This window comes from Embiotoca jacksoni, unplaced genomic scaffold, assembly GCF_022577435.1.
Source record: "Embiotoca jacksoni isolate LCO1_2020_lvr unplaced genomic scaffold, fEmbJac1.0.p SCAF_13, whole genome shotgun sequence".
Lineage (NCBI taxonomy): Eukaryota > Metazoa > Chordata > Actinopteri > Embiotocidae > Embiotoca > Embiotoca jacksoni.
This window is the reverse complement of record NW_027185263.1, coordinates 8,609,568-8,632,146: the sequence shown is the minus strand read 5'-3', so window position 1 is coordinate 8,632,146 and position 22,579 is coordinate 8,609,568. Positions and strand designations below refer to the sequence as shown.

At 41.9% G+C, this 22,579-nt stretch overlaps 2 protein-coding genes across 4 annotated transcripts in view; one reads left to right on the top strand and one right to left on the bottom strand.

The window, feature by feature from the left end:
- Nucleotides 1-22,579, top strand: part of rfc3 (replication factor C (activator 1) 3) — a 197,519-nt gene that overhangs the window by 19,307 nt on the left and 155,633 nt on the right. The gene's annotated exons all lie outside the window — the stretch shown is intronic.
- The window catches only part of pds5b (PDS5 cohesin associated factor B), a 29,235-nt gene that overhangs the window by 1,135 nt on the left and 5,521 nt on the right, over nt 1-22,579 (bottom strand). For 2 of the 3 annotated variants that reach the window (XM_069146235.1, XM_069146236.1), the window contains exons 2-33: nt 19,364-19,491; nt 18,749-18,952; nt 18,369-18,455; nt 15,790-15,887; nt 14,747-14,873; nt 14,152-14,232; nt 13,558-13,698; nt 12,641-12,756; nt 12,079-12,173; nt 11,661-11,806; nt 11,227-11,378; nt 9,363-9,476; nt 9,114-9,195; nt 8,954-9,002; nt 8,627-8,766; nt 7,894-8,009; nt 7,606-7,711; nt 6,941-7,101; nt 6,635-6,758; nt 6,163-6,321; nt 5,896-5,964; nt 5,539-5,675; nt 5,174-5,297; nt 4,716-4,920; nt 4,274-4,388; nt 3,801-3,933; nt 3,565-3,684; nt 3,035-3,097; nt 2,767-2,912; nt 2,517-2,589; nt 750-1,180; nt 505-588 (exon numbers count right to left, since the gene is read on the bottom strand). In XM_069146235.1, the coding sequence (XP_069002336.1) occupies nt 505-588; nt 750-1,180; nt 2,517-2,589; nt 2,767-2,912; nt 3,035-3,097; nt 3,565-3,684; nt 3,801-3,933; nt 4,274-4,388; nt 4,716-4,920; nt 5,174-5,297; nt 5,539-5,675; nt 5,896-5,964; nt 6,163-6,321; nt 6,635-6,758; nt 6,941-7,101; nt 7,606-7,711; nt 7,894-8,009; nt 8,627-8,766; nt 8,954-9,002; nt 9,114-9,195; nt 9,363-9,476; nt 11,227-11,378; nt 11,661-11,806; nt 12,079-12,173; nt 12,641-12,756; nt 13,558-13,698; nt 14,152-14,232; nt 14,747-14,873; nt 15,790-15,887; nt 18,369-18,455; nt 18,749-18,952; nt 19,364-19,471 (4,106 nt within the window). In that variant the 5' untranslated portion in view covers nt 19,472-19,491. The remainder of the gene's footprint in view (nt 1-504; nt 589-749; nt 1,181-2,516; nt 2,590-2,766; nt 2,913-3,034; nt 3,098-3,564; nt 3,685-3,800; nt 3,934-4,273; nt 4,389-4,715; nt 4,921-5,173; nt 5,298-5,538; nt 5,676-5,895; nt 5,965-6,162; nt 6,322-6,634; nt 6,759-6,940; nt 7,102-7,605; nt 7,712-7,893; nt 8,010-8,626; nt 8,767-8,953; nt 9,003-9,113; nt 9,196-9,362; nt 9,477-11,226; nt 11,379-11,660; nt 11,807-12,078; nt 12,174-12,640; nt 12,757-13,557; nt 13,699-14,151; nt 14,233-14,746; nt 14,874-15,789; nt 15,888-18,368; nt 18,456-18,748; nt 18,953-19,363; nt 19,492-22,579) is intronic. The other variant, XM_069146237.1, reaches the window with a different exon arrangement.

Genomic DNA, 22,579 nt, shown 5'->3' with positions numbered 1-22,579 from the left:
GTGACTCAAACACCAGCAGCTGTCAAATGTTGGTAAGAAGCACTTCTGGCTGATCGAACGGTTAATCACCAGTCGAGACGGTAAAATACGATAGCAACATCATGAATTGTGGGTATGACCACACATTGGAGCCATACTTCACAGCAAACTCGTAGATAATTTGCGCAAAGCACAGTTTTTGCAGCGTCCAGTAAATTATATACATTTTAATATCCCACAATTTAATACCCTCATTACAAAAAAAAAACGTATGTTGGAAAACAATATGGCCTTTTATTATCTAAAACATTGAATACAACTTGGGATCGCGATAAGTGGCACAAAATGGATGAATGAGTTGACCAATTAAAGAAGATTTATTCATTACAGTTTTTGCTGAACTTAAGACACCTGCCTCAATCTACCGGGCTAGCTAGTGAAGCTCAGAGAGCTGACTGTTTCCTGCAGGTGTGAAATGGGACGTTCACTAGAGTTTCAGATCAGAAAGCTGCGAGAGCATCTTACGCTGGTTTCTTGGCAGCCGGCTGAGCTGATTTGGGAGGACGCCCTCTCCTCTTCTGTGGTGTAGCCTCCGCTGCTTCCGTGCTGCTGAACAAAGATCACAAAAAAAAAAAAAAAAGAGAATGAAACGCACTTCAGAGTTGGACGAACAGAATGAAATTTGCCAACAGAAATCCCATAATTTGTTACGAGTGAAGATGAGCCCACATGTCCTGACGCCGTTACGTCATACTTTCTCTGTTTCTCACCCCTGTGACCGCCGCGGCGCTCTGGTTTGCCTTCCTCCCTTCGGCTTCGCCTCCATATTTTCACTGCTCCCGTCGTCCTCTTCGTCTTCAACCTCTGCCGCCGCCGCCGCCTCCTCTTCTACCCTCTCTTCTTCTTCCTCCTCCTCCTCCTCTTCCTCCTCTGGCGGAGGAGCTGCCTTCTTTCGCCCCCTCCTCCCCTTGGAAGGTGTGTCCTGATTGGGAGTGGCAGACTTCGGTGGTCGGCCCCTGCGTCCTTTTTTCGGCGGGCTGTTCTGTTCGTCCTCCGGCCGGGTGTCCTCGTCCCACTGGTCCTCGGACTCGGCTGCTGCAGGCGTGTTGGCTGCCGCCTTCTTGCGTCCACGCTTTGGTTTGCTCTCCTGGTCGTCACCGGAGGTCACGCCCCGCTTGCGACCGCGGGGCTTTTCGATATCCTGTAAAAACAACAAACATATGTCAATAAAATTGGAAATCGCTTAAATATTAAACTTGAATTGCTTTGCAAACTGTTCACATTTAACTTTTCTCTGGACATGTATATACGCGTCATTTCTTCTTCCACAGGTGTAATACAAAGAATGATCTCCTCTCTAAAGCCTGGAGTTCTTGCGGTGTTCTTCTGGCGGCACGGATCACATCTACACGTTGACAGTTTTCTCTTTTGTTTGAACGGAGTAGAAACAGAAAGGCAACGTAGGAAGAGAGCGAGTTGGTAAGAACTGCAGCAGAGATCCTGCCAGGAGTCAAACGGTGGACATTTCGGGTATGTGGCATGCACCTTAACCACTACAGGCCTACTGAGCTGATGATAGGCTTCCTGCTGTGACCTGTGTGAAGACGCAACCCTTTTATCTATTCAAAATGTTAATATTTTCTGTTTTTCCAATCCAGCACATTTTCCTTTGAACAGTTTTGCCTCCTGTGAGGATAAACTTAAATGAAACCCTCCTCCCCCCCCCCAAAAAAACAAAACATCCAAGTCGATGAATGTGAGAAACAAGTATTCAAAGTATTAGAACACACCTGTAAAACAAATGAAATGTATTTACAACTTATACTTTCTGATAGAAGATCCCTTTATTTTTGACTTTATTGCTACACAGATTTAGAACAAAACAAAAGCTAAATTATGTAAGCAGCAGGTGTAAAGGCTATTATCAATGATAGTTTACACAATGTGTACTTGCTAATCCTGCCCTGACTTAAGTCCAGCTGGTGCTTGCTCAGTAGTATCAAAACATAGAGACCCAAGGATTTATGACAGGCAGCTCTCACCTGGATCACAGCAACATACCTTTTTTTTCCCTATTTGCTGCGAGATACTGTGTCATTTCAAATAATGTTGTTTATTTGTGCAGTCATAATAAAGACCCGACGTTTTTATTATTTATAATACTTTAAGATCACACTGTTTACAGAAGCTCTTGATATTTCCCCCTGTATATCCTGTGCAGCAGGTGCTAAAGCTTCAGTTCCTAAAAATAAGTTTGTCCAATATCAATCTGAATTTTCATTTTCAAGAGGGTTGCAGCGGGAGGATCTGCCGAGACAACACGATCCAACAGTTTTAAACAAGTAACTCAATAAATTAGATATTTTCAGGATGATTATTGAATTTCTATACACAACACAAACTGTAGATTTGTGCGTATGATGACCAAGCGGATTGTTCATTCTACCTCTGTGGTTCAACACACAAATAAGACTGTGCTGAAGCTCTGTTGCTACATTATAATAGTCGTGGATCAGCATATACAGAAGTTTGAGTACCTTGTCAACACTGTCTGCTCTCTTTAGGCTGATGTCCTCATTTTCACTGTGATCCATCTCTGTGCTGTCAAGCCTGAAAAGCAGCAATGATTCATTGTTAATATTTCACATCATTCCGCGTTAATATCACAGAATAACAACGAGGGACGTGATGAAGCATTCGCCGTCTTAAAAACACTTCAGCAGGACGGAGGCTTGCTGACATTAAGTTTACACACGAGTTTTCTTGGGTGCGTTGCATTTGCTCTACCTGGTTTTGCTCCGCTGTGGGGAGCCGGGGTTGGACGAGGGGTCTTCGTTACTGGCGGTCTCCATACGAGAAGCTTTACTCTGGAGCTGTTTGCCTGCCGTCGACAGCGGCTTGTTCACGGCACCCAAAACGTTGGCTGACTTGGGCTGGAGGAGAGAGAGAGAGAGATGACACGAGTTGAGCTGGACACAAGTTCCACTCAACAAAACACAGAAATGGGATGAATGACGGCCGACGCGACCATTTTAGAGGTTTTGATCAGCCTTACCTTTCCAGGAGTGAAGAAAACTTTCATCTCTGGCGGGAGGTAATTTTTCGTGTTGCTGAAATTCTGAAACGGAGAGTCGTGTTATGTCAAGAGAGCAGAAACGCAAGCTGAGGATTATGTAGGAAAGCTAAGCTATTGCCAAACAAGCCCATTAATTCAAATGTGGCAGCTATTGTGATCATTCCTCTTGAAACAAGCCCATGTTTATACAATATCTGAGTTGCGGACAATAAGGTCACTCACTACCTGCTACCACAACCTGGAAAATACAAGTTATCTTTGTTTGTCTGTTAATTAACATTTTTTAATGTGAATTTTCCAAAAGGTGTGAATACATTAGCATCTGGCTGAAAAACCTTGTTGTTGATGCGTCATTATACATTGTACATTATGAGTCAAAGCAAAGAAAGTGGTTTACAGATCTGATTTGCAATAAATACAAATAAATAAGAAAAATAGATCAACTGCAGGGCTGTGGACAAAATATTTCATAAAATTTTGGAAAAATGCTGTGGGGTGCAGGCACCCACCTTGTCTGGTTTGGTGAAGAAGCGCGAGGGCAGCACCGGGTCTTTTGGGGACTCCAGGCTGTAGGTGGTGCTCTTAGACATGATGATGTGCATGGCGACATCACACACTGTGTAGAGTTTCTGTACAGGGAAGACACAGACGTCTGGTCAGCAGGATGATATTGCGGATGAGTCAGTTACACGCCGTCCGTATATTATACACTCGGTGTATTTGAAGTGGCACATTTAATGCGTACCTCGTTGGTTTTGGGATCGGTGGGGGCCTGGGCATCTTTTGTCTGTTTCATATTTTCCACCATCTTTCTTATGAAGGCGTGACTGTTGTTCTCATTCTTGGCCATGATAATCTCAAGGACAAACCACAGAGCCCTGAGGAAGGGAAGTTTGACATCAGCACAAGATTTAGAATTTAAGCCATAATTGTGCAACATTTTCCTTTTATGTTCTTGGACATAGACTTTAAAAAACATTGGCAACTGCAGATGCAACTAATGAGTAATGGCAATAATAAAAATATACAAGCATTGAGAATTCTCCAAGAGAAAGTTGAGCACTTAAGAGTCTCTATAGCCAACATACTGTAGCTGCTTTGCTTCTAAAATGACAAACACAAACAAAAGGTTTTAATATTCAAAAATAATGGAGAACTGATGGAAAATCCCCCCTCCGCGCCCCCCCTCCTTTAAAGGCTTCAACACACTCGACTTACTCTTTAATTTCTTTGAGTTGCTCAATGTCCTGTACTTTGACGTAGTCTGGGTCATGTGCCAGGAGGTGGATGGTGTAGGGCACCACGTACTCCGGCAGCAGAGAGAACAGCTTGTCTGTTGGTACAAACGGTGTTATTATTACACGGATACCAGCTCATGACAACAGTGCTAACGACTGCTCTCTTTACACCGAGGTGCACTGACGGCAAAGATGTTTCATCTTCAGTCAAATCACTTATTTTTCAAATATTAGCCCTCAAATTTTCAGGTTTAAAAAAAAAAAATAAAAAAAAAAAATAAAAAATACACTGTAAAAGTTTATAAAATGCTGGAGGACCTTTCGTTGCTGCTCCTGAGAAAAATTAAATCCTGCAGTAAAATAAATGTGGAGATTTCCTATGATATGATCAGATTTTTTTTTTTTAAATCCAGCTTTATTACCGCTTATGGCAGCATGCTGCTTGAGGTACTCTCTGCGTATGTTGACGTTTTTCACCAGGCACTGGCGAGCGTGAGCCCTCCGCTCCTTAACGGGGTCCTTGGCGCACAAAGCGAACACCGCCATGTATTCCAGCGGCAGACGGAGGCGACACAGGCCGCGATGAAGCTTCTGGGAAAAACACTGTCGCACCTGGTAGCACTCGTCCTGCAGAGCAAAGCGGAAGAACGCAAAGAGAACAGAACCGATGATTAGAAAAGAGGAGGCAAGTGATGAAAGAAGGAGGAAAATGTGGGGAAAAAGGGGGGCAGCAAACGGTAACACAGAAGTGGAAGGCAGATGGGCGTCGCAGAGAAAAATTATACCGACAGTTGAGCTTTATTTCAAAACAAAATAAAGACCGAATTATAAAAGCAGAAAGAGATCTGTGTGAAGCGAGGGAACCCGTGGCGGTTCTTACGTTGATGACGAGAGCACACAGCTGATACTGCTCCAGTGTGATGATTTCGTGATAGCAGGGCTCCTGTGCCAGCTTCAGCAGGGCGCATGCTGCTGCCAGCCGCAGCCGGGACATGTCTGGTTTACTGGGGGATGAGGTGAAGGAGGCAGAGCAGATGGGAGTAAACAAGGATTTCTTTATTTACAATAAAAAGCCCAGCATCCCCCCCTCCCCCCCAGGGTCCACAAAACCCATTAAAATCAAGCGCTTGACTGAAAATTACATGATTATAATCTGAAGGCGAAGCTTTCTTTGAGCTGCTCACGAGGCCAAAGAGACACACAGGACCATAGATTTGCTTGATAAGTATAGGTTTTTCTATTTACCCCATCCTGCCCTGCTCAGTTAGGTCTCCATCACTGTGTAGAATAGCAGTCAGCATCCTCAAGGTGGAGTTGCCTGATTTGCTCTGGTTGTTCTTCACTCCAAGTAACCACCTCACCATCAACTTTATGCCCTGGATCTGAACAGAGGAGGTTGGAGGGATCAAAACGCATTTTAAGAGCTGTAAAAGTGCATCAAAAGAGTTACAATATTCAGAATAATGCATCTTAGCTTTTATGCGTTATGGTAAATGGATAGAGTAAGATTATAATATGATATTTATTGAGAGTATTTTTCAGATTAAACAAACGGATAAAAACACAGCAGTAGACTGAACAGACTTTTAAAGAGATACTGACCTTGGCCAGAGTCTCTGGGGACACTTCCTCATCAGGAACCCAGAGTTTGGTTGTCTTCTTGCCCGGGATCTACAGACAACACAATGTTTCTGTAAGCTTACTTGCACAACATTACTGGTCTTCAGGGCAGCATTTCACGGTTTCCCTCAAGCATACATTTTCGGTACTACAAGAAGAGTTGACATTTGCTGATTGACAAAAAGGTGCACTGGCTCTAAACACGAGTCTGGTATACGTGATGTGCATCTTTATAAATGATGCGTGTACCCTGTCGTTCATGAGCAGGTCCTTCACAATGAAGTTGGCGACTAGAGATTTGAGCGGTGCAGCAAACTGTTCTGGGGCGAGCTGGGCCAGGTGACCCAGGGTAGTCAAAGGAGTGATGAGCTGCTCCAGGTTAGCAGGGTCCAGGCCTTTGTGAAGGGGCTGGAGAAACACAGAACATTTCACTGACTGTTTTATTCAAGGTTAGATGTGCAGATCGACCAGTGGGCAAAAACATGGACATTATAGCTGCAGAATTGTTCAGGAATTTAGGGTCCTGAGAAAATTCTATACATCAATGTTTCCCTTTCAGGATGCACTTGACTTAGTGGTTTTTTTCCTCCATTTTCTAAATATTTAAAAGCACATTTCTATTCGAATCTGAAGTGGGAAACGGTCAGTTCAACTGAAATAACACAACAAAAGGTAAACCGTGTTTTCATTTGTGTGGAACCAAAGAGATGGGCTGACTGACCTCAAAGATCTGGGCAAAGTGTGTGTCTCTGTTGGTGAACATGGTGTTGATGCAGTGGATGGCATACTTGGCCTGGCGTGGAGGGCCTCTCTTCGCTTTGGCCTGCAGTACCGGCAGTAAAACGCTTGGGGGAGCAGGCAGGAGAACACCATTAAAAAGCAGCACAAATACACAAGCGGTGTATTAATCCACAATATAAAGCACAAAAGCGATTTCTATGCATGGTTGACGAGCAGAGTGTGACTGCGTATATGTTGCTGTAAGCTTGAAAATGAATAAAAGCATTAGTCTGGGAATGAAACGTACGATTTGATGTGAGGGAAACTTTCTTCCATCTTGCTGCCTGTGTTCTTGAAGATCTGCAGCGCAGCTTCAGCCACCTTCTCGTCGTCCATTTTCAGACAGCCCAACAGAGACTCAAACGTCTCTGCCGAGTGGAACGACACCGGGTGTGTGAACGACAGAACCTGTGTGGGATGAAAAACGTGTTAAACAGCACGTTCGTGTAATCTTTCCATGACCAAAATCCTCATAAAAAAAAAAAGTCTTGAATATATTTTAAGCAAACTCTCGACCTGGAAAAGGCGCGAGAAGCTTTTTACATCAGCATTAATAAAGTGCTGTGTTTGTGTCATAATAATATTGACTGCCGCTGCCAGCCCCACATGCAAGGCATGACCACAGGAGGGACATTATCCATCACTGAATGTTCATTTGTTCCCTGTTCGTCATTCCACAATTTCACTCAACAAGAACAAAGCATAACAGTGTATTTAATTCTTTGATTGCTAGTCTTGCAGGCAGCAATTGACTCAAACTCCCCAGAAGCAGAACACACCGAGTGGAGAGCCTATAATTTAGAATTAATCCGCCATTCATCGTGTTTTTGGTAAATGGTGCGCCAATATAACATTCATCATCACAATTTGCAGATAGATGCAGATACATTTGGGTTTCTTTCTGGTTTTCACCTTCAGCAGTTCCAGTCCTGCTCTGATGGCCTCTTCAGTAGGAACGCCCTCCTCCTCATCATCAGCCGTTCCATCTATGGATTTGTTTACCTGTTTTATCAAAGCACTGAGAGATGGTGGGAGAGAGGGAAGGGAGAGATAAACAGCGTTAATTACTTCACATTAGAATCGAATATCACCGGATGACAGACACACACACACACACACACACACACACACACACACACACACACACACACACACACACACACACACACACACACACACACACACACACACACACACTACCTGATGGACTCCGTGTCGATGTGTACGGGAGCAATCCTCTCCAGCAGGAACTTGACCATTTCCAGGAATGGATTGCTGGGCTGTTTGGGGCTGCCAAGCTTTTTAGTGATGTCTCGCTGAAATGATAAACAATTAAAAAAATAAATAAATAAATAAATAAAAAAAAACTTAAATAATGACACTGTAATGCAGACAAACTTCCATTTCACACCTGTACTTGTTAGACTCTGTAATATTCTTAGTAATGTTCTGGTCCTTTTAGTTCTGTTGAACCATAACAACTTCAATTGATACGTTACCTGATGGACTCAAATCCTGAATTTTTTTTTCATACTTCAAACAACGAAACCATTAAACAGTTTACCACCACTGTTGAAGTCTACAAAGTCTGAGGATTTGTTAATTCAAAAGATATAATGAAATATAGATGGAATACATGCACTTCAAGTAAGCGATTACTCAAAAGAGGAAAACGATGACCAAAACCGCCTTTTTAACTCAAAATTCTGACATTATGCCCAAAAGTAAACAAACCTAGACTGAAAACTTTAAGAAATGAAGTTGCGGTTTTATTTTCGAGTGCTCGAATACAAAACCACATGTCAACTTGAGACATTTGAGAAAATGTCAACTACTGTGACATTAAAGGGTCTCAATTCAAATAAAACCAAAGCCAGTGGGGGGATGACAGCATTTCAATGCAATGATCTCAGACAGAAACGTCAATACTCACCACACACACTTCAGCCTGCTTGCAGGAGCAGGAGGGGCTGACCAAGGTTTCCAACTGATCTCTGATTCGCTCGTCATCATCCAGGACCTGAGCCAACTTCTTCACAAAGTCCTGAGCCTTGCCCGGGTCTGGCAAGTTCCCTGTGGACACACAGAAAGCTCGTGTCAATATGGAAACTATCTGAAATAACAGCAGTGTTGCTGGCAGTTTAGTTCATTTCTCCCTTACAAATGCAATGATAAGATCCAAGTTAATAATGCAAACCGTGAGAGTAACTTCTCTGAAAGAAATGCAGTTTGTTGAACTGATTTAAGAGAGATCCCTTACTTGTGATCACCATGACTTTGGCAAACACAGCCTTGCTGGATGCTTCAGACTACAACAAACACATGAACAAAACAGAGACAAACAGTTTAGAAACATGGCACAGGGGTATATTCATCTGTCAGCCTGTCTTCAAAGTGTTGTGTGTGTCATTTTGAGTTACCTTGGGTTTTTTGACCAGGTCCAGCAGGTCTTTGACATGGTGTCTCAACAGATTCTGGCACTTCCACATCTCATTCAGAGCCCTGCAAGGGAAACGAATGATGAGAGGGAACCGTTGTAATGCAGGAAGAAAACACAAACGTTCCTTCTTGACATTTCCTCCAACAAGTTATCAGAACTCCAATATACATGTCTACGTTTCTCAGATCATCAAATGCGCCTCCTAAAATTTACATTAAGAAATACTTACTTGACAGCATTCGTGTCCAGTGTGGCATACAGGTAGTAAAGACACTTCATTCTCTCAGAGGTTTCCAGGTTGTGAGGGACCATGTATTGGGCAAAGACCCGCTCCACCAGCAACCTGTGCAGACAGAGGGGGGAAAAAAAATGATTTAAGTCAAAATAATTCGCTTTTCCTCTTTAGTGTTCTGAGCCAAAGAACTTTGGCGTCATTAACTATTCGATTTCAGCTAATGCAGAATTGAGCTGCTACAGTTTGAAATAAAACCTTGAAAATAAATCACATCCCACCACTTACAGCATCACTACCCTGGCTACTGATCTGCTGGAGGGTTGATTTTAATGATTGCTTTTAAGGCTCTTTACGGCCAGGTTCAGAGCTGCTCTTCCCCAACAACCTGTGCACAGCCTGAGCTCCTTAGACAAGAACCTGCTGGCTGTTTCTGGGTCTAGATTTAAGATTAGAGGGAACGCTGCCTTTGCGGTCTATTCTTTTGTCGCTTATCCCACAATCTATATTAATGGTCGTCTTATGTGACCGCTTATCATTTTCATTTATTTATTTACAAACAAAAATATTATCAAACTATCTTTTGGGATTTTTTTTTTCTGTTGTTAGCCAAGTAAAAATGCACGCTCCAACACTAGTTTTTAAAGTTGCTATACAATTCAATTCTTGCTTAATACGAATGAATACAACCGCTTGAGACAAAATGCCCCTTTAAAAAAAAAAGTTTGGCAAAAACAAAAAAATTATGAGTTCCTTGTTGAATGTCCCTGTGAAATTAAAACAATTGCATCAGTCCAGGCATAAGCACGAAAGTGAAGAGCTGCCATAATAAAAACACCCGTCATAATAATAAAAAGGGGACATTTTTGGATGCCGAGGGACAATTTGCTGAATAAGCAGTACAAATTCAATGCTGCCCTGCTTTACTTTCATACAATAACAGACAGTCACACAGGAACTGCCTGTTACTACACAGACTTTCCTGTTGGCAACTGAGCAGCTCCACTGCAGTAGAGTGATTTAAAGGGTATAACTACACCCACATACACTGTTACATCGGAGACCATAATGTTTCATGTTGTTTTTTGTTGTTGTTTTTCATACTTTAACAAAAAAAATATTGGAAGATATCAGTTTGTTGCATAATAGAGGGTTGTTCAAAGTCAATTCTGCAAAATGTCACTTGTGTAGATTGGCTGAAAGGTGCTGCAGGCTCTTCATGCTGAGCATGCGTAGGTGGAGAAACAAACACCCCATTTTTTTTCCCCCTCTGTCAAAGTGAAGTAATCAAATGCTGCAGTGTGCTGTCTGACTGCTCAAAGAATAACAGAAACAAGTCAGACATATCAACTTGCTTATAAAAACAAGTGTGACCCCCCCCCCACCCCCGCCCCCCTTCCCCACGTATGACAAACTGCAGTGACAAATAGTTAAAGTCTGGAGAAACTTTGCTCTCTCGATTCTGAAGAGCCAATTTAAAAACATGATTCAAGACCGGCGAAGTGTTTGGCACGTTGCCAAATTTAATGCTGTGAATTACCCCAAAAGTGGCATCATCATCTACATTCAGCGGGTTTTCTACGGAACAAGACAAATTCATCAAACTAAATTAAATACTGAAATCTCAGCTACATTGCCAGCAGCAGTGTTTTGCTCAGCACTCTCACAAAAAGCTGTGACTAAGTAAAAGAGGAGCAATTGATTCAAAGAAGTCACAGAGAGTCAAATCAGCATCTTCAAGGGAATTGGTTTGAAATGCTCTACCTTTTAAACACTTACTCCCGGGTATTAAATGCTTAATTGAGATTCATGAAGGTCTTACATTGTTAATATAGTAGTGGAGTAAAACATGCACACAAACCTGTCATCAATGCTGTTCTGGTAGTAGATATGAAGCAGCTTATCTTTGATCCAGGAAATCTGTTTAGAGGCCTCCCTCCCTCCTTCTCCCTGCAGTGAGTACTTCCTGTAGATTGATGCCAGGCCCATCATAGCTTCCTTACGTACACGCCACTGATGGTATACAAGAAAGAAGAAATTTCTGGTCATACAAATTAGTTGTTAAAAAAAAAATAATTTGATGGGAACATCATAAGAAAACGTGTCATACAGTAAAGGCTGGCGGATATAAACTTTATCAACACCAGTCATGGCAGGACATTTGCTCAATTAGAAAATGAAAAACTTTGACAAATTTGTGACAATGTATTTAAAAAAAAACACTGAACCAAAGCTATTGATAGCCAGACATGTTGCAGTCCTTTATGATCAGACAGTTGGCTGAACTGAACTTACTCTTTTGTCCAAGGTTCTCTCCTTTACAAAATTCAGCAATGCATCATTGACTAGAGACAGGTCTTTCTTGGCAGCGGTTACTATAGAGACAATGACATCATGGCGGATGGCCTCCTCTGGGTCATGTGATCTGACCCTCAAGTATTCTGGGAAAGAAAACAGGAACAAATGAGTGGGATGTAAGAGGACCGGCCAGCTCTAACACAATGAAAATACAAGACAATCGCTTCTGATTTCATCTAAAGTTCATACTTCAAAAGGATCAACAATAATCTTGCAACTTATTAGGAGGATTGTCCGTATCCGGTGGCATCTCCTTCATATAGCAGCAAAACAAATCATCACTAATGGCAATGGGTTTCATGCTGATATATTTCCCACCACATAAAAGCATGTTTCAGTGAAGTCAGTTATTTACCTGTGAGGTCTTTGGCCAGGTCTGGGTGGTTCATGAGACAATGACTGGCGAACTTAACACACTCCAGTCTGATGGGCACATGGATGTCATTAAACCTTTTTGGGTAAAAGGGAGAAGAAGAAAAAGGGGTGTTACTGTCAGCAACTCTAAATAGGTGGCAAACATACACACAAGGTAACAAAGGCAAATACATAAACAACTCAGCATGTGTCTGCTGTGTGCACATACTGCATCCAGGAAATGAAATTTAAAGAGTTAAAAATGCAACAAAGACACAAACCAAAAAGGTAAATCTCACAAAACCTCTTTTATGCTGTCAAGCAAATATTTCATGATAGTTTCAAAGACACTGACTGTTAAGAGTTGAATTAAACCTATTTTTTCTTAGCAAAGTGAGGATGTTACAACAAACACCAACCCTGTTTAATATTAATCCAAGATTGAGCCAACAGTAGTAGATCTGTACTCATTTTAACCCCTCTGAAAGTATCAAATGGGGTTCTCCAACAGTTTTCAGGCTTTAAGGCTGTGTGGCTGCCTGGGCCACATCACTGAAACTCACCGGCCCAGGTAACACTGCCAAAGTGGCTTGTTCTGCGCAGCCAACTCGGAGTCCTTGGCTCCAAACATCTTAGCCAGCAGCTTCACCACCTGCAGCCTCTCATCATTATCATTACTCTGCAGAGACACGGGCAAGGAGAGAGAGACAGAGGAAGAAATGATGCGCCAAATTTGGCTGTGTCGATTGGACAGACACGCCAAACCATTGATCAACTACATCACCATTTTCATTACACACAATGGCAGCAGTTTTCTTTGGTATCAATCTTGTCTCAGAATGAGCCACGAAAAAGAAGAAACAGCAGAGACAAAGGAAGACGAGGTAGGCGACGGGAAGGGGCGAAGGATGAAAGAAGAAGAGCAGTACGGGAGAGAAAAAAAACAAGTAGAGATAACGATGAGTAGAGCGAGGGTGAGCATGAGAGAGAGAGAGAGAGAGAGAGAGAGAGAGAGTAGTCTGTGGCAGACAGATTTTATCGCAGCTATTATTTTGAGGAGACAGCAGTGATCTACACTCCCTCTGAACAGTTAATGAGCGTTATCCATCAGCATGACGCCTTTATGAGACACTGCAGAGGCAACATTATGCTGACTGGCTGACTGCTTTATCTTTCTAATATGAATCAACAAACCTGCAGAGAAAGTGAACATGTGCAATTCTGTGGGTAATGGGTCAGAGAATTCAGGTTGGTGGTCTGGAGTGTGGATAGACTTAGAATATCAATATCAACATAGTCATTGCTGCTGCATCGACAAAAAAAATGTCCTTCTGTCAAACGTCCTGATAAAGTGCACTGAGGTATATTGCACAAAACAACTACGCCATTTAAGCACAACGAGCAGACAGTACGTTTGAAAGTCCACGCAGACGTTCAGTGACTAAATGTTCAAAATAAAACAATGGCTGTTTTTCTATACCTTAAGTTTAAATTCCAGCTGCGGCAACACTGAGAGCAGCAGGTGGCTGTCTATGTTGTAGAGCTCCAAGATGAGGTCGAAAACGTGTTCAGACAGATCGCTGACTGAGGTCTTTCCCAGCATCAGCACCTGGTTGAAGAACTGAAGAAGACAGAGGCAGAGCAGTAAATGTTATTGATGATATCCTCCGAGATCCTGCAACTCAAGCTTGATTTTTCAGACACGTGGCTCCTTTTTCAGATGTACAGACAGATGCTCAGTTTACATTCACTGTTTGGAGAGAGGAAAGATGTGCAACAAAGATAACAGAATTGTCTCCTGACATTGTGATCTTATTTATTGCTCTTCCTCTGTGGTTACTTTTGAGGTCAAAAGGTCAGGTACAGAACAGCTTTTCTGGAGCTTGCAAGATTTCAGTGTTTTGCCAAAGGACCCCTCTGCTCTGCATGGATCTGGGTCCTCCAGTTGTAAACATACTGGCAGGGGTCATAATATCTTGCTCTTCCCATTGGGTTACATGATACAAACATTATAAGCTACATGACAGTCTGGAAACACACAGTACACAATAGCAGGTCAAAGATTCAATCTTACATTGGTGATGTAAGGTTCAATTGCTTGAGCAGTCCTCTTCAGCAGAGCTTTGGCCAGGTCATAGGCTTGTTTATTCAAATTCTGGACAGACAGAAAAAACAACAACAACAACTGGTGAATCAAACAGCAGATCAAAGAAGAATATTTTTTTTTTTTTTTTTTTTTTAAATATTAGGGTGTACTTCATCATTTCTTGTTTGTCACTATGAAGAATGCCGTTAGGATACTTGTAGCAGGCACAGATGTCCACACATTTCTCTGAAACTGCTTTACCTCGTCTCACCTGCAGGGGTCTCACTGAATTACAGGGTATGTAAAATGATATTGGCCTTAGTCTACTAACAACATCAACTGACTTCAGGTTGTCCCTTACTGTACAGTTTCTACTTGTTTCACCTTGCATGCTGTTACTATGCGTCTTGTATCTGAATGTAAATGGCTGCATTTATATTCATCCAAAAAAACTCTCATTCTCACACGCACACACGCACGCACGCACGCACGCACACACACACACACACGTAAACACTGTGTGCTGCCTTTTGTTGTGCTTGTGCAGGTCAAGTGCACACGCCTCCACATGTTGTGCACATACCTTGTGTGCTGGCACCAGGTTGACCAACACAGTGTCCAACAGCTCCTGCGATACAGTGTCTCCCTCGCAGATAATGGAACTCATCAGGTCCACCATATGCATGTGCACTTTCTGGTTGTGGCCGTTGCTAGGGAAACAAGGCACCACAGGTCAAAGATCAAATAGGGCATCTTTGCACAAGTTCAAAGTGACTGGGTTTCAACCAAAATAACAAATACTTCTTTGCAAATTTTTGGACTGTTTACTTCACCCATTTGGCACAAAACTCTATGATTGCTTTATTGCACCATGGCTCCGATTTAGTTGAAGGCTGCAGGCATTTGTGTTTTTCTCAGGGTGGTTGCTGGATCACTCATTTTGAAAACAAACTTCACACAAACAGGCCCTGTAGCTGTGGAGATGCACTGATTACAGACAGGGGGAATGTATTCACTCATAATGGTCTGCATTACAGCGGGAGGTAAACCTCATTAACTAGATTTGTATCTCAGCGACTGCCGTCCTCGACGCTACCAGGCATTACTAGTCTCATTACGTCCCATTCACTGGAAGTGTCACTTACACACAAACATGAGGAATGCATTCACTGACTCCTTCTGGCTCACTGCACATATTTCAAATGGTAAACAAAGCTCTTTAGATTCGGCCTATGTAATAAAAAAAACAAAAAACATTGAGCTGGCACAACCTTGACACGCACACACAACCACATTTTTCCCGATGGCAAAGAGCCAAATTCTGTACTGCAGAATTCAGCCCTCAAGGTTGTATTCAGCAAAGTGCAATTGAGAGGGGGGGGGTAGAGAGGGCAATCAAAGAGAAACAACCAGACCGCTACTGTGCCGTTTCATGATGGAGCAGCAGAGGCAGATTGAGGTGTTAGAGCCACAGCAGTTCAGCTCTGTTATTAAGGACTGACGCAGCCCAGAAAAGACAATGAGGATATGAGGAAAAAATAAAATCTAGGTGCGCACACACACACACACAAATACACCATGATAAAAATGGAAGGGGGGGGAGGGGGTTTGATGGAAAGGACTTACTTGATGACCTGGAAGAGCGTTCTGTAAAGCTGGGTGAATATCTCGTTGCTGTCTTCAAGCTCAAAGCAAATATTGTAGGACTTCACCCAGGCTATGTTCTGCACAAAAACAGAGAGGAGGCCGGATATTAGTGCCAGCGAGGAAGGTGAAAGATGAATGTGATAATGGGAGTGAAGGACAGCCATGTTTGCTTGTCGGTTGACTTTCCATAATAATCGTAATCAATGACCCTTTAAACCCAGCGTTCTCAATTGGTCTTGCCTTAGAAACTAGATTTTTCCTTAGTCATTAAGTGGCAACCCACGTTTTTGATCATTTGTAGAACAGAACATTTTTTTCAGATAAAAATGGTGCAGTAATGTGTTAAAAACCACATGAAAAAAAGGGCAACAAAAGTACGGCTAGGGTGAAAAACCCAAAGAAATCAGAAGGAAGACTTCGGCAGCACTAGTTTTGTAGACTTTGAAAGAAGAAATTGACTTATTTTTTTTACCCTCAACTGTTCCTCCCCCAAATGAGCATTCATTTAGGAGTCGTGTTTGTTCTTCTTTTAGCTTTGTTTTTGGTCGCTACCAACCCCTGAAGTAAAATATGTCTCTTTACCAGCTAAACGCTCATTTATGTGCACCAGCTAGTTGCAGATTCAGATGATGATTCTCTGAAGGTTCATCACTAAATATGGGGTCATTTGATGCATTGTCATTGTAAAAAATACATATCAGGTTTAAGTAGAGCAACCGAGCTTTGTTTGTATTCATTATGACGTCTGTTCTTTGAAACATGTCAAACTGTGGCTTCGTTTCCACTTCATGTTGAATTAAAAAACACCATACTGTGTGGCTGACAATTAGGCTTTCGCTGTTGTTCTATAGTGAGCAAAGCCGTTAATATCATTGAAACTGCAATATTTCTTTCATCTCACAATTGCCTCAGACTGTATTTGTATGCCTTGTTAATAACATTGGCTTGCAAACAAAAGACATACACTTCCAATTACAGCCAAATTGTCCTTTGATATCAGGAAAAAGCTTCTTGGTACGAACTCCCATAAATTAATCAGAAGCACTTTGCAAGAAAATCAACACACAAACAGGAAGACTGCAACGCAAACCAGAACAGTGATGAAACGCATCAGAGTGAGATTCTTAAAAAGCTTCCTTAAAATATTATGGGATTTAGGATAATTGTTTGAAGACGGATAACATTTTTATTATCCAATTTGACTTTGTGTTTAACAGACTTCTGACAGAGAGTCTGCTGCAGCCTGAAGGAGATTAAAAAACTCAAGTGCCAGACCTCTGCGGATATAAAGGTGTTTCCTATGGAAAGAGTGCATGTGATTCTATTACGCCAGCTTTCTTCTCTCCTTCTTTACACATAAGTTACGTAATACAATACAGTTACATAAGCTCCCAAGTATACACATACATCAGTGAATGTATGTACAGCACAGATGTCAAATGGTGTGAAAATGTTAGATCAGTGACATAAAACGACGAGCAATGTGAATATTCACCAAATATACCATTAGGCCAATGGGTCATGACCAAGAATAAGTTCTGCACTGGTTAAAATGTCCACATTCAGCTTGAGAGTAAGTATCCCTGTCGCCATTTGTACCCTTTTATTCTTTTTTTAAAGCATCATTTCACCAGCAAAAAAGTCCAAAAGAGCCACCACTGACTTCTCTTTCCTGAATGACTTGTAGTTGATTACTTCTAAAAAGGTAGTGAAACAAATAATACATGCCAAAGTCAATTTTTTAAATGCCTGTTACAAATCACGTCAACAACAACGAAGCAATCTCGCATCGTCCACAGGGGTATTTCAGAAAGATTACTACTAAGGAAATACATACTTTTCAGGCAACTGCTTGATAAAGGAGGTCTAAATTAGTCTGGACTTCCAGTTACCATGGAGACGTATCAATGACATTTCTACTTTACAGAAAAGTACATTCTTAGTTTATGTGCAGTGGAGGCTTCAAGTGTTCACATAACACTAGTGTCAGCTCCATATTAGACTACGACTGGTTTCTGAACTAGCTGTGGTGTTTGTTACTCCATTATGATGCGAAGTACACATGAATGTAAAAATGGCACTCTAGAGACAAACTCCTTTACTGCTAATAAACCTTATTACGAGACAGGCTTAGCTCTATTTTTTTTTAGCCTTCTTTATGAAACACTTCCCTGGTTAAGGATGTGAACTCTCGTATAAACACAGGCACCGAGAGGGGTTTGCTTCCAACAGCTGGTTCCTGATTGGCAAAATACCTGCATTGATTCAGGTCCAACATTAGCAAATCTCCATAAAACCTTTTCTCTCCTTGCTCTTTCTTTTTGCAATGTAGAATACATTTAGAAAGCAGGCTTTCACTTTGGCAAACTTCACAGACACCGACTATCACGGAAACTCATTTTTTAAAAGTTAAAATGAAAGTGTTCACAGTGAAGTGTTCAAAGCCAAATTCAGTTAGATATAACGAGGATTCCCGAAGGACTCGCAGACAGTCAGATTCAATATAATGTGACTAAAACCCCACTCTACTACTGACTCATACAAACACAGTAACTCACCTCGAGCAAGTAGAAGTATCTGTTGAACTGCGCGCTCTTCGTGTCCTCCAGTCCTTTGAGCTGTCGTGTGATGAACATGAAAATGTCCTGGAGACAAGAAACAAACACAGTGAATGCTTCGTCTACAATGCATCAAAAATGACAAATATAAGACTTGTTGCCGATTTGTGTTTGACTATTAAACAGCTTGTGTTTGGAAGCTTTGTAAAAGGTGCGCGTGATGTCACGTCTCCAGACATGGCAAAGATGTCAAAACATGTTGTCAGTCCGTGTTCAGTGAGTACTACAGAGAAGATGCAACAATCCTGATGGGGCAGGGTGATATCATTTTTTTTTTTTTGTATTTTGGTTCATGTGACCGAGCAGCATCTTCATCGTACCTTGAGTTTATCTGGAGAGGTGTAGGGCGCCTCCGGGGCGTAAATCCTAAATATGTCTGCGAGACAGCAGGCCACCAGCAGACGCACGTCCTTGTCTGGATGTTTGAGAAAGAAGTCGGAGGCCAGGTGGAGGGCCAGGTTCAGGTACAGCTCTTTCTCTTCCTCAGAGTCCTGGTCCATGTCCATGAAGGTCTTCACGACCATCTGGAAAAAGGGGTGGGGTGTACAGAAAGGGGAGAGCAGGTGTCACCCGTTAGCGGTTGGTGTGGTAGAACAGATAGTGAGGAGAAAAACTGTCATGAATCCCAGACGATGAGGATCAAAAGGTTACACAAATCCTCCGATGCAAAGTCAACAATCTGCCTACAAACAATACATTTTTCAATTATGCATCGGTACTAATTATTAAACAAAAAAAATAGATCTTTAAATACATTTTAATATTCCTACTGATTACCAAAAGTAATACTTAACAAAACCATGTCTTTTTAAAAGAAGTGATAACCGTATAATGTCTCCAGCAATGTGACAATTTCATATTTAGAAGGCCGACAACCCCCCCAATCAGTAAACAGAGGAGCCATGGCTGCAGCAGAACAGGAGTAAGACACTGACCTTGAGCCTGCGGACCATTTCCTCTTTGGATATTTTGTCAGAGATCTCCTTGACCCCCGGGGGGTAGGTCACCTTCCCGTCTGCGGCTCGAGCTTTAGAGTGAGCCATCCTCTTTAGCTCTTCACTGCCTGGAGAGGGGACAAGCAACACCGTGGATGCGACCGAGAGCACAGACACAGTGACTTAAAAACCTGCTGAATCTCAGACAAAAAAAAAAAAAAAAAGCATAATGTTTGGAACCCAAAGAAAATCTTCATGGTACTTAAAAGCTTCCAAAAAAGTCTGCAACACTGCAACCTCTGAAATATTTAGCGAGGAATTCACAGCACAGTAATCGCTTTCTACAAGGCAAGTCCAGGATGAAATCGCTGCATTCAAAGAGCAGGGCTGACTTTTCAATGCAAGCCGCTGCTACTATGGTGTTCCACATTTCTTTACCGCGGCCATGAGCATTACATCCAATTCACATTTAGGGTATTCACATGACACAAAAAGGTGCTTTGACTTTCACTTTGGCGTGCCGCTTGTGGCCGGCTCGGTCTTGCTGCTCTTTAACAATGGTTATTGAAGCTACCCGTCTCACCTCACCTTACCATCGCCTTTTGTCCTATTTTAAAAAAAAAACGGGAAAATAGCTCTATGTTTCCTCCTACATCTCACCTACATCCCTGTTGGTCAGAAAAACATTGCAGCCTGACTCACCGTTTATGAATATACAAGAGACTGCATGGCGAGCGGCGCACGCAATGTTTCAAGATATTCATTTTATACCCGATTGCAGGACTTCATAAAATATCGAAAGCATTTGATACAACAATACTTTCATTTGAGGGTGATCCCTGAGAGCTGTAACAGGGAGATGTGAGCTTGCTGAACAGAGTTTGATGTTTTGCAACCAACATATTAGAAGACTACAATCCATGAAATAGCCTCAGAAAATGTGCCTCGGTTACAGCTTCAGAAATAACACTTAACCAAAGCAGAGCTTTTCCTCTCGCCTCATGTCTTGGTCCCTTTTCGTGATCATTTCAAAAACTATCCGCATCAATTTACAGAACTGTTGTGACTCAAAACATATCATTATGCCAGGCAGCGATTGTCAACCATACATTTGACTGAAAACAACCTCTTTACGCGTGTTGTAAAAACAAAATTCACACAATAGTTATATCTATTTATATAATATCCATCATGCAAAAAGAAACTCTATATTAATTGATTAATTCAACATATTACCCAGTAAATTAATATCAATTGGCTAAAATGAAAGCGTTCCCTGTTGTCTGGTAAATGTGCTCTCTGCAAGCAGGTGTCTGTACTTTGCCAAATATCGTTAGTAAGTGAAACACTCTGTAACCACACTACCACACGTTTTTTCCCCCCTAATTCAACAAGAGCATCAGAATAAAAAATCCAAAGTGAAAAAATTGGCTGTATCATATACCACCAGGAGCAACTTTACATTATATGTATAATATTATATATATATATATATATATATACACATATACCCTAACCCTTTCTTTCTGTAGCACATGCAAGAAAGTTACAACACAAGAAGAAGGATGTCATCCTTGTGACTTTTACATACAGTGCATCTGGAAAGTATTCACAGCGCTTCACTTGTTACACATTTTGTTATGTTACAGCTTTATTCCAAAATGGATTAAATTCATTTTTTTCCTCTAAATTCTACACACAATATCCCATAATGACAAAGTGAAAATAGTTTGTTTACAACTTCTGCAAATCTATTAAAAATAAAGAACGAAAATATAACACATACATAAGTATTCACAGCCTTTGCTCAATACTTTGTTGAAGCACCTTTGGCAGAAATTACAGCCTCAAGTCTTTTTGAGTATGATGCTATAAGCTTGGCACACCTATTCTTGGGCAGTTTCTCCCGTTCTTCTTTGCAGGACCTCTCAAGCTCCATCAGGTTGGATGGGGAGCGTTGGTGCACAGCCATTTCCAGATCTCTCCAGAGATGTTCAATCAGGTTCAAGTCTGGGCTCTGCCTGGGCCTCGCAAAGACATTCACAGAGTTGTCTCGAGGCCATTCCTTTGTTATCTTGGCTGTGTGCTTCGGGTCGTTGTCCTGTTGGAAGATGAACCTTCGCCCCAGTCTGAGGTCCAGAGCGTTCTGGAGAAGGTTTTCATCAAGGATGTCTCTGTACATTGCTGCATTCATCTTTCCCTCCATCCTGACTAGTCTCCCAGTTCCTGCCGCTGAAAAACATCCCCACAGCATGATGCTGCCACCACCATGCTTCACCGTAGAGATGGTGTTGACCAGGTGATGAGCGGTGCCTGGTTTCCTCCAAACATGACGCTTGGCATTCAGGCCAAAGAGTTCAATCTTTGTTTCATCAGACCAGAGAATTTAGTTTCTCATGGTCTGAGTCCTTCAGGTGCCTTTTGGTAAACTCCTGGTGGGCTGTCATGTGCCTTTTACTGAGGAGTGGCTTCCGTCTGGTCACTCTACCATACAGGCCTGCTTGGTGGAGTGCTGCAGAGATGGTTGTCCTTCAGGGAGGTTCTCCTCTCTTCACAGAGCAACGTTGGAGCTCTGTCAGAGTGACCATCGGGTTCTTGGTCACCTCCCTGACTAAGGCCCTTCTCCCCCGATCGCTCAGTTTGGCCAGGCGGCCGACTCTAGGAAGAGTCCTGGTGGTTTCAAACTTCTTCCATTTACGGATGATGGAGGCCACTGTGCTCATTGGGACCTTCAGTGCTGCAGACATTTTTCTGTACCCTTCCCCAGATCTGTGCCTCGATACAATCCTGTCTCGGAGGTCTACAGACAATTCTTTGGACTTCATGGCTTGGTTTGTGCTCTGACATGCACTGTCCACTGTGGGACCTTATATAGACGGTGTGTGTCTTTCCAAATCATGTCCAATCAACTGAATTTGAGTGTAATGGCAAAGGCTGTAAATACTTATGTACATGTGATTTTTTTCATTTTTGATTTTTAACAGATTTGCAAAAATTTCAAAAAAATGTATTTCACGTTGTCATTATGGGGTATTGTGTGTAGAATTTTGAGGGAAAAAATGAATTTAATCAATTTTGGAATAAGGCTGTAATATAACAAAATGTGGAAAAAGTGAAGCGCTGTGAATACTTTCCGGAAGCACTGTGTATATATATATATATATATATATATATATATATATATATATATATATATATATATATATATATATATAT